This window comes from Gracilinanus agilis, chromosome 4 (assembly GCF_016433145.1).
Source record: "Gracilinanus agilis isolate LMUSP501 chromosome 4, AgileGrace, whole genome shotgun sequence".
NCBI lineage: Eukaryota > Metazoa > Chordata > Mammalia > Didelphimorphia > Didelphidae > Gracilinanus > Gracilinanus agilis.
In genome coordinates this window covers 438,945,412-438,957,535 of record NC_058133.1, presented here as the reverse complement: position 1 = coordinate 438,957,535, position 12,124 = coordinate 438,945,412, and the positions used below count along the sequence as shown (strand labels likewise).

At 36.1% G+C, this 12,124-nt stretch overlaps 1 protein-coding gene across 1 annotated transcript in view; it reads right to left on the bottom strand.

Annotated features, from left to right (window-relative positions):
* The window catches only part of CCDC18 (coiled-coil domain containing 18), a 127,618-nt gene that overhangs the window by 87,339 nt on the left and 28,155 nt on the right, over window positions 1–12,124 (bottom strand). The window contains exons 7-9 of the mRNA XM_044675488.1: window positions 11,175–11,271; window positions 2,886–3,007; window positions 1,338–1,629 (exon numbers count right to left, since the gene is read on the bottom strand). Of these exons, the coding sequence (XP_044531423.1) occupies window positions 1,338–1,629; window positions 2,886–3,007; window positions 11,175–11,271 (511 nt within the window). The remainder of the gene's footprint in view (window positions 1–1,337; window positions 1,630–2,885; window positions 3,008–11,174; window positions 11,272–12,124) is intronic.

The window sequence follows — 12,124 nt, the reverse complement described above, 5'->3', positions numbered from 1 at the left end:
ATATATATCATGTTGATATATATATATAAATACATACATATGTGTATATATATGTATATATATACACACATATACACTCACACATGTGTATCTCCAAAATAATACCCTGAAAGTTCTAGCTATATAACAAATCATTTGAAAAAGATCTAAGGGGGTGAGATGATTGAGGATAAAAAAGTTTACTCTGAGTTAACTGTAACATGGCAACCCAAAAAATCTATTATGATCATAGGCTCCATTAATAAAACTATGGAATCCAGAACCAGGGAGCTGACAATCTCTAGCACTCTGCCCTGGTCAGACTGTGTTTGAAGTATTATGTTTAGTGTAAGGTACCACAATTTAAGCAGAAAGTGTTAAGTTTTGAGTAACACAGGGTCAAAGAAATTAAGTGACTTGCCCAAGGTGACAAAGTCTTCTCGCTCTACATGCAGGGTTCTTTCTACTACACTTTCTTTTCTTTTTTAAGCATGCCAGGGCTGCTGACAGTCCCATGGACCCCTGACCTGCTCCATGTCCCTGTGGTGGAGCCATACCATATTCCTGCTGACCCATGGTTGACCTTATTTACTGCAGCCCAGAGTGCCCTGGCTCCAGAGGTCCACCAGCTTCAGCTTCCAGGAGAATTGGGATGCCAGCCATATCCAGTTCTGCTACAAGGAAGTTGAAGTTACGTAGATAATTGGTACCAGAACTGGGCATTTATTCTAATAATAAACCATTATCTCTAAGATCCATTCTAGCTCTAGAATTCTGTGCTTATTTAATTTAGTGGTTCTTCACTTTTTGGGGATCATGGGCTTTGGCAGTTAGATGGAGTATATGGACTTCAGAGTAATGCTTTAAAATGCATGAAATATATAGGATTATAAGGAAAAACAATTATAATGAAATTCAGTTACCCCTGTTCTACAAAGAGTGTGTAAGTAGAAGAAAGAGTGTGTAAGTAGAAGTCAATTACAAATCACTATTCATTTGTAGCCTCCCAACTCTACAATTGTTCTTTGTATGCAATCACAGCTACTGGTAATGTTTAAAAGTCTCCTTCTCTCTCCCCTTCATACTCCCTTCACCCAAAGTTAGAAAGCAGGTCTAGAGGTATGACAAAACCAGCTGAGATGTTGTGTACAGCTCTTGCTTCATGATAGAAAGAAGGGTGGGTGAATAAATAGTTGAGAGAGATTTAAGAGAAGGTGTAGGGAGCAGGATGGAAAGAGAATCAGAGGGCAGCTAGGTAGCAGAGTGGATAGTGGCCTGGAGTTGGGAGGGTTTGGGTTCAAATCTGGCCTTTACAAAAATCTAGATGGGTATATGGCTATATTTTCAAACACACTTACTGGCAACTGGGAAATAATTATCTCCAAACTGCTTAGTTCTTGCCTTGAATCTTCAATTTCTCTCTGACACAAAATGAGTCGCTCATTTTGTTTTGCAATAAGAGCTTTTAATTCTCTGTTCTCATTCACAAGAGCAAGTTTTTCTCTAAGAATTTCTTCTTTGTCCTCTAATGCACTCTCCAACTTTAGGATGTTTTGTTTAGACTCACTTAGTTGTGACATGATCTCAGAGTTTTTCAAAATCATACCCCTTATTCTTTCTTTTCCATTATTATTTTCATCCTTTAATTCCCTATGAAGAAAAACAACAACAGGAAAAAAAGAACTCAAGATGAGGATGTTCTTTTTTTCTATAGCAATACTTAGCACCATCCTTAACTTATTAAAATAATACAAAATATTTTAAAATACAATTATATGATTACTTGGCATAATTAAACAACCTACTATTTTAATGATCTTCTTGTTCTTATTTTAAAGTCCAGGCCAGGAAAACTGACCTGAACACATTCTTTTGCAACACAAAGGATATTTTAATTTCCCATGCTAAGAATCAAAGAATACCAGAGGGAAAACTATACTTTATTGTTCTCAGCTATGAAACACTTTTTATAGCAGATGATGTTTAAATCTTGATTCAAAGAGGGAGTGAGAATTCAAACTCTAAAATGTACAAGGGATTACAAACACAAATCTGACACTTAGATAAAAATTAGCATTAGGCTAAAACTGAGTTACATAATGAACTGAATATCCCTTTTCTCAGAAAACTACCAAATGTATTTAAAGAAAGCATCTTTTGTGTGTTTATTGATCCATTCTTTTTGCATTAAATAAGATTTCTTTTTCATGTACAAGCTAATTGTTTTATCAAGCAATACAAATTATTTTTGCTTCAAATTATTATGACAATCCTATAAGTAAAAAACAAGTAGATATATAAAAAAAGGAATCAACACATTAAGCTAGCATCTGAAATTAAATAAAACAACTTCATACCAGATAGGTATTTGTAACAGAAAAATGTAGATGTGTATAAAGTATGCTAACTAATAAACCACTATGATTCCAAACCTTCTTTCACTAGCTAACCTATATAAATATCTTATTTTTAACAAGCTTTAATTCTGGCATAACGACAGCAAGGGGTTGAGGGAAAAATTGTTTATAGAGACCAAGTTCCTTAGTGGAGTTACTTGGATACTGTGGGGTTTTTTTTGTTGTTGTTTTTAAGTCAGAAATAAATACAAAACACAATTTAAACAATTGGTCAACTGACATAACTTCAATAAAAATTTTTATCTCTATACTGAAAGTTAAAAGTCTAAGTCCAAAAGTATTTCTACTGTTTTTCTAAATACGTAATAAAATTCCAAATCTTTGTCAATATACATTAATCTGTGCTAAAAAATTATATTACTTTTATTTCACCCATCTTTATTCTTGAAAATTTTTTTATTTAAGCTTAGTAAAATGTTTAGAAATTTGCCACAGGGCTGTGCTTTCCCATCACAGAACCCCCCTGCCCATCATAGGCTCAAAGCATACCTTAGCTTGTCTTTCATGGATTCCAGTTCCCCCCTGTACATAACACATTTTTCCTGAAGCCTTTTATTTTCTTTTTCACAGTTCACTAGATTTTTCTCTAATAGTGCTTCTTCAGCTTGAACCTGAGAAATGGTAAGTTAAAATGAAAATACTAATGTTAAAATTGTAGCATGCTTTAAAGAACTCAATTGCAGCTTAGGTAATAAACTGTTTCAAGAGGCCTGGGGTGTTCTGAGTATCCACCAAAATAAGACATTGTCAATGATACCATCATTTTCCCATTTATTCATGTTAAAAAAAACTTTGAAGTCACCTTTGATTCATTCCTCTCAATATCTCTATAAGTTAATCCCCAAGTTCTAGTAAGTCAGTCAATAAACATTATGTGCCAACTATGTGCCAGGCACTGTGCTGGGCCCTGGGTATACAAAGGAAGTTTTATAAAACATACTCCTTTGCTTTCGAGGATCATAGTCTATCTAATTGCAGGAAATAACATACAACTATGGACAAAAAGCTATATACAGGATAAATTTGAGATGATCAACAGAAGGCACAAACCACACAACCTTCCTTCAAATTGTCTCTTGCATCCACTGCTTCTTTTCCATTTTGAATGACACTATCAAAAAGGCCTTCGTTCCTTCATGTCTGGATTATAACCTTGTCATAGCTAGCCCCTTGACTCCAAACCCTTGCCTCCTACAATTCTTCCTATATTAACATTGCTGTTGTTTAGTTGTTTCCAACTTTCCATGACCCCATTTGGAATTATCTTAGAAAAGATACTAGAGTGCTTTGCCATTTCCTTCTCAAGCTCATTTTACAGATGGGGAAACTGATCCCCCCAAAAAAGTTTTAAGTGACTTGCCCACTGTCACATAGCTAGTGTCTGAAATCAGGAAGATGAACGATCCCGACTCCAGGCCTGGCATTCTATCAATCCTCTTCACCACCTAGTTGCCCATATGACTTTTCCCTTAAATGCATCATGTCCTTCATGTCATTCATTACTCTGTTCAAAAACCTTCCACAGTTCTCCATTACCTATTACATAAATTGCCCTGTCTGGTTTTCAGTTCCCTCCATAATTTGCCAATAGCCAACCTCATTTCTGACTACTACCCAACACATGCCCTTCTGAAGCTGCACTATTTAGGCCAGTTTGCTCACCATCCTAGGAGTAAATCACACTTAATTCTCCCACCTCCATTCATGTCTTAGCCAAATCCTATTTCACCTTTACCTTAGAGAATCTCTTCTGTTCTGACTCAGCTTAAGCAGTATCTTCTACAAGAAGCCTCTCTTGCTCCTCCCAATTTCTAGTGCCATTCCTCCCTAGGCTACTTCATTCAGTATATACTATTATTCAGTATATAACATGTGTACATATTATTTCATCCAACAGAATGTAAGCTCTTTGAGGGCAGGAACTGTCCCATTTTTATCTTTATATCCTTAGTGCCTTAGTAGTTAGCACTTAATAAATGTTTATTGATGTCCTGACTGATAACATAATTAGATTCTGTTTTACATTATTTACTCATTTTCCCCTCTGTATTGAGGGAAGAAAGTTAATTATCCTATAAACTCATTATAAGCTAATTTAATTTTTATAATTCTTTTTCTTTCATAGCACCACAACAGTAGAAGTAGGATTAGCTGAGGGAAGTAAGAATATTATATGCAAAGGAAAGGACTCAGGGGAGACATGATTGATGGGAGACAGTATCTGAAGGTATGTTCTAATAGTCAAGGATCAGATTTGGTTAAGTTGGTCCTAGTTTCCTCAACTAGTTCTAGCAATATCATCATTATGGTTGACCTCTTCTCTAGCTAATTGATGTTTTCCCTGAAATGTGCTGCTCAGAACAAAGGAGAATCCTAGAGATGTAATCTAACCATAAACAAAAGTAGAATGGTCACCACCTTAGTTCTAGACATTGCTTCACTTACTGCTAGCTAAGGTCACATTAACTTTTTTTAGCCACTATATCACATTTTTGACATATTGAGCTCCAAAGTCCACTGAAATTCCTGGATCTTTTTCAAACTATTTTTCTAGCCATGCCTTTCTGATCTTGCATTTGTGGAGATGATTTTCTGAAATATTATTAATCTTTTATATTTGACCTGTAGCAAAAAAATTTTCTACACACCTATTGATCCTGCCTGCCAAGATTCTGAATCCTGTCTGATATTTAATGTGATAGCATTCTCTCTACATTATGGATTATCCATAAAATTAATAAAAATGTCATCTATACTTTTAACTAAATCATTGATAAACATGTTATATAGTATAGGGCCAACAAACACATGTCCCTAAGGTATTTTACTGGAGGCTATTTACCAAGTAGATGTTAACTCATGAAATGACTATTCTTTGGTTTTAGCCATTTACCAGTTTTGAATCTACCTAACGAAGCTTTCCTATAGCCCCACATCTCTCCATTTTGTTACATGTTTTGCTGAACTCTCAATAAATTATATCTAAAGCATTCTTCTGCTCTGCTTGTCTAATAATTGTGTCAAAAAAGGAAGCAAAGTTATTTAGGTATGACAGTCTTTATTTCATTTCTAATGTCTATTAACATATTCTATTTCTATCACATTCATTTTTTTTTTTTTGGCCCTTAGCTTCTCTCTGGGAATCAATAATAAGTATGGGTTCCAAAGCAGAAGAGTGATAAGAGGTAGGCAATGGGGGCTGAGTGACTTGCCCAAGGTCACACAGCTAACAAGTATCTAAGGCCAGATTTGAACCCAGAATCTCCTGTCTTTAGGCCTGGCTCTCTATCCATTGAGGCACCTAGTGGCCCCACGCATTCATTTCTGAATTTATTCCTTTCCCTACCCAACGAATCAAGAATTTTAAAAAATTAACAACAAATAGTTCAGCAAAAACTAACCATTGTATTAACCAAGTCTAACAATACATCCAATATTCCACACCAACAGCTCCCCTCTGTTTTGCAAAGGGAGGGAGCTTTGTTTTCTCATCTCTTTTTAGGGGCCAAAGTAAGTTTTTATAATTACATGTGTTTTGTAGTTTGGAGTTTTTTGCTCTTTTCATTTGTATTGCTGTAGTTATTACGTATATTATTATTTTCTGGGTTCTGCTGACTTCACTCTTTATCAGACTATATAAATCTACCTGATGCTTCTCTGAATCCATCATTTGTTATGGTACAATAATATTTTATTATGCATGTGAATCACATTCTGTTTAGCCATTCCTCGATTGAAAGACATCTATTTTCAATTCTTTGCTACTATGAATTATTTTGGTATATATGTAAAACTCTGTTCTTGACCATTTAGGTTTTTATATCTAACAGTGTGATCTCTGGGTCAAAGGGTATGAATACTTCAGTTACTGGTAGCTAGGTGGCACACTGGACAGAGCTCTGGGCCTGGAGTCAGAAATAGCCAAGTTTAAATATGACTCAGAAACTTATGAGCTTGTGTGATCCTGGGCAAGTCACTTAACCTGTTTACCTCAGTTTCCTAATCTGCAAAATGGAGATAATAATGGTACCCATCTCCTGGGGTTGTTGTGGGACTCAAAAGAGATAATATTTGTAAAGCATGTAAAGCTTTAAGTGCTATTAAATGCTATTATTATTATTATTATTATTATTATTATTATTATAGCTTAGCACAATTCTAGCTTGCTCTCCAAAATGGTCAAATGAATCCATAGCTCTACCAACAATGTAATATAACTGTGCACCTGTATTTCTGCAACCTCTCTAATACTGACTTACTTCTATCTTTTATTATCTTTGACAATTTCACATCTAAGCATATATTCTAAGACCCTGATACAAGTGTTAGACAGCACAAAGCCAAATGGCATTAGGTGGAACACTAAGATCAAACTTCAGTTGTTTTGATTTATTTTCTTATTAATGATTTGGAGCAATCTTTCAGATGGCTGTTAATAATCTGTAATTTTTCTTTTGAGAACTATTCCTATTCCTTGGCCATTTATCCACTGTGGTATGGTTTCAGGACTAAGAGATTTGTATTATTTCCCCAAAAGTCTTCAATATGAGACTAATTAAAAATATCTAATACAAATGTTTCCCCTACAATCAAAAACCTCCTTTCTTATGCTACTTGCATTGATTTTGTTGCTACAAGAGCTTTTCAATTTCATGTAACTGAAATATTTTATCTTTCATGATCATATTTATTCCTTGTTTGGTTAAAAATTCTCTGTGGCTATAGCAGTGAAAGAAACAGGATCTGGTTCTCTTCTCATTTTTTAAGGTATGATCTTTAGTATTTAAGAGGAGGCATCTTTTTTTTGATGAAATCATGCATGCTTTATGTGATAACAACTTAATTTGCTAGATATTCATTAACCATACTTTTTTTTTTTATTCCTTACCTTCTGTCTTAGAATTGATAAGTATTGGTTCCAAGAAGAGCAATAGGGGCAGCTGGGTAGCTCAGTGGAGTGAGAGCCAGGCCTAGAGACAGGAGGTCCTAGGTTCAAACCTGGCCTCAGCCTCTTCCCAGCTGTGTGACCCTGGGCAAGTCACTTGACCCCCGTTGCCCACCCTTACCAATCTTCCACCTATGAGACAATACACCAAAGTACAAGGGTTTAAAAAAAAAAAAAAAAAAAAGAAGAGCAATAAGGGCTAGGTAATCGGAATTAAGTGACTTGCCCAGGGTCATACAGTTAGGAAGTCTGAGGCCAGATTTGAACCTAGGACCTTCTGTCTCCAGGCCTGACACTCTCTATCCACAGTGCTACCTACTCTGCACTAACCATCCTTTTTAATAATACACTTTAGAATTTTGTAGGTATCAATTTCTATAGTTCATAGATTCCATTCTCCCTCCTTTTTTGAAAATCCAAACATTTGCCCTTCCTTAAACCTGCAGTACCCTCTTCCATTCTCTATTTTCTTTCAAAGACCATTTAGAGTGGTTTGGTCATGACAACATTTTCATTATCTCGGGATGTAGAACATGTAGACCTGGTGACTTGAATTTAACAAAGGAATCTTATACAGTATCTCATTACTTATCTTGGATACCAAATTACTATTAGATGTTGTTGCTCTGACTTTTTCCTGATCTATCCTTTTTGTTTGGCAGAGAAAATATGATGTCTTACAGACATCTTACTAAATAACACTAAACTCATTATATTTCCTCTCTTCCTAACTTTCCTATCCTTCCAACCATCCAGGTATGCAAGTAAGAAATCTTCAACTCCTCTCTCTGTCTCATCTCCCATATCCAATTAGCTGTCAAGCCATGTTCCTACCTTCATACCATCTCTTTTATAACTTTTTTCTCTCCTGTCCTTACCATCATCCTACTACAGGCATTCAATCACTTCACAAGTGGGCTCTCTTCTTCAAGTCTCTCCACACTAATCCATCCTTCAATCAGTTATCAAAATAATTTCCCTATAAGGCAAGTCTGACAATGTCCTTCCTTTATTCCATGAGCTCCGGTGGCTCCCTAGTACCTTTCCTCCAGGATCAAAAACTCTCCATTTGACTTTTAAAGCCCTTCTTAACCTGATCCTTCCCAGCTATCCAACCTTCTTAAACTCCCCCTACTTTGCCCCACATACTCTGTGATTCAGTAAAACTGGTCTTCTTATTGTTCCTATGCCATGAAATTCTCCATCTCCTGACTCCATACATTTTCACTAGGCTGCTTTCCATGAATTATTTCCCTCCTCAACTCCACCTCTTAATTTTCCTGGCCTCTTAAAGTTCCACCTTCTGCAAGAAGCCTTTCCTAGTGTCTTGCCTCTTGAGATGCTCTCAGATTTATTCTGAATATATCTTGTTTGTACATAGTTTTCCTATTGTCTTACCATTAAAATGTGAGCCCCTTTAAAGTAGGGACTGGGGGGGCAGCTGGGTAGCTCAGTGGATTGAGAGTCAGGCCTAGAGACAGGAGGTCCTAGGTTCAAACCCGGCCTCAGCCACTTCCCAGCTGTGTTACCCTGGGCAAGTCATTTGACCCCCATTGCCCACCCTTACCACTCTTCCACCTATGAGACAATACACCGAAGTACAAGGGTTTAAAAAAAAAAAAAGAACAAATAAAGTAGGGACTGGGTTTTTATTTGGCTTTTTTTTGGTCTGTCTTTGTATCCCCAGGACTTAGTGCCATGGTAAGCACTTAATAAATATCTACTGAGTTGAACAATTTTGCCTTCCCTCCTATTTCAATAGTCCCCTAACTGGTCTTTGAGTCTTCAATACCTCCCCTTCTCCAACCTATCTTTTTTTTTTTTTTTTTTAAAGTATGAGATAAGTCTCCCTTTATAAACAGATCTGGTCTTGTCTCTCTGCTCAAAAGCAAAGCAATTCAAAGTCCCATTCTCTTTCTGGTCTTACTGCTTAGGAATAATAATAACAGCATTTTATAGTGCTTTAATGTTTCCAAAATGCTTTATAAATATCTCATTTCATCTTCATAACAATCCCAGGAGAGAGATGCTATTATCCTCCCCATTTTACAGTTGAAGAAATGAAGGTGGTCAGAGATTAAGTAACTTGTTCAGAGTTAAACAGCTTATAAGTCACTGAGGTCAGATCTAAACTGTGAGGTCTTCTGGATTACATATCTAGTATTCTATCCACTGTGCTTCCTAGCTCATCCCTATACAACTCTCCTACCCAATGTTTTAAGATCCAGCTCAAATTCATCATCTTTGGTGAAATGAAAATGTCAGAAGTCAGGTTGTAAAGGGTTAAGAAGAGACTGAAAGGAGAAAATGTGGAAGTACCTAGGAATTAAATACATGGTTGATTTAAAAAAAAAAAGCTTATGGGGGCAGCTGGGTAGCTCAGTGGAGTGAGAGTCAGGCCTAGAGACAGGAGGTCCTAGGTTCAAACCTGGCCTCAGCCACTTCCCAGCTGTGTGACCCTGGGCAAGTCACTTGACCCCCATTGCCCACCCTTACCAATCTTCCACCTATGAGACAATACACCGAAGTACAAGGGTTTAAAAAAAAAAAAAAAAAGCTTATGGTGACAAAATAAGGAAGTGTCATAGACAAGTATATATTTATGTACTGTAGACTCCTATTTCTAGGAGAAAGAATTCTCTAACCTATTCCACAACAGGAAACTATTTTTTATTTATTTAACTTCCTATAATCAACTCTAGATTCTTTGAAAAATACTTATTGTAGAGGCAGCTAAGTGGCTCAGTGGATAGAGAGCTAGGCCTGGAGACGGGAGGTACTGGGTTCAAATCTGGTTTCAGACATCTTCCTAGCTGTGTGACCCTAGACAAGTTGCTTAACCCTAATTGCCTAGTCCTTACCAATTTTCTACTTTGGAACCAATACATAGTATTGAATCTAAAACAGAAGATAAGGGTTTTAAAAAAACGTGCTTAATATAAGTGGAATTAATAACTAATGAGAAGTCTAGATCTCATCATAAGACAATCTGGTAAAACTTTTATGTATATATGAGTTGAAGCTATTCAGAATATGAATGGGGGGAGAAAGGAGGAGAAAAGTTATAAAGGAGGAAAGAAAAGAGAATGAAATGAAGACTAGGGAAAGATGGAAAGAGAAAAGAGACAGAAAAAAATGGGAAAGAGCTAGAAAAGAAAGAGCAAGACTGAGCAGGATAAATAGAATCATAAGAGGATGAAGAAATGTCTTTCCAATCTAATGACAAAGGATAAGTATTATATGAACATAACTAGCTACCACCACCTTTCTCTCCATGACAGATAGCTCCTAGCCCAGTCATTTCTGTCTCTTTCTTAGAATTTACATACTAATGATGCTAAAATTACAACCAGAAGTATAGTCAATCCTCAATTAACCTAAGTGGACATTTAGTGGGCCTCCTTGGGCCTTGCCCCCTCCTTGATTCTGCAGTCCTGCAGCAAGCCAGAACAGTTTCAGGAAGTGCCCCTCCCAACCAGCAGCCTAAGCTCAACTTCAGTGCCAAGAGCAGAAGACCCCTAGTAGGGAGCTAGGAGCCAGAGTGGCTTGTCCAAAGGAGTCAAAGGTAAAATGAAAGTTGTCTATATTCAGTCATTCAACAAATATTTACCAAAAGCAAACAGATCAAGAAACATTCCTGGAGGAAACTCAAAAGTTTATTATATTTTCAAGAGCATGTTACAATTTCTCTTCAGACTTAAAAATAATTTGTCGTAACCATTTTTTTCATGCCAATAACATCCTCCGATATTGATGACATTTATTTTACCATAATGTAATTTTAGTTTGGACAATAATGATAAAAGGCCCCTAGAATCTATATTATCTCTTACCCTTTCCAACTTTTCTGCTACTTTTTCTTTATACTGTTTGAAAGCTTTGCTCAATCCTTCAGCATTATGCATTGCTTCATTCCTTTGCTGTTCAACTCTACAACATAAATATTTGGCCATGGTTAAAGGGTTAAAGAGCATTAAATATTTGAAAAAGCCAACTTTTCAAAATACCATAAATTGACAAAACCACTAAACAATAAAACTTTGCTTTCCAATTTAATAGCCCACAAAAATGTTTTCAACTTAATTAAAATTTTAAATTTTACAATATAAAATTAAATGGCAAAAGTGACCATGATACCATAATAACAATTTCAGAATTTAAATGTACAAAAACTAATTAGATCAAATGCAAAAAATTATTCTTTATCAATTGCTAAAAGCAAAACAAAACAACCCAAAACTTTAATATTATACTCTGGAAAGATCCCTCTCCAAAGGCTTTTTAGTTCAAACTTCTCATTTTTATGGATGAGAAAAACTGGAGCTTTGGGATATTAAGAAACTTGCCCAATGTTACACAAACTAAAAGCATCAGAGTTGAGATTTAAATACATATCTCCAATTCCAGGGATTATTTCTGCTGAACTATGCTAATTCCACTACCAATACTGTGTAAAGAGTGTAATCTGAGAAGTAGTAGACGTTGGAACTTGCTTCCCTGAAAAAAGTCCCTGGTTTCAGCTTGTTTTTTAGTTATTCAATTATTTTTTTTAAACCCTTAACTTCTGTGTATTGGCTCCTTGGTGGAAGAATGGTAAGGGTGGGCAATGGGGGTCAAGTGACTTGCCCAGGGTCACACAGCTGGGAAGTGTCTGAGGCTAGATTTGAACCTAGGACCTCCCGTGTCTGTAGGCCTGACTCAATCCACTAAGCCACCCAGCTTCCCTCTAGTTATTCAATTATAACAAACATTATAACATTTGAACTTCTGCATAAAAGGTAAG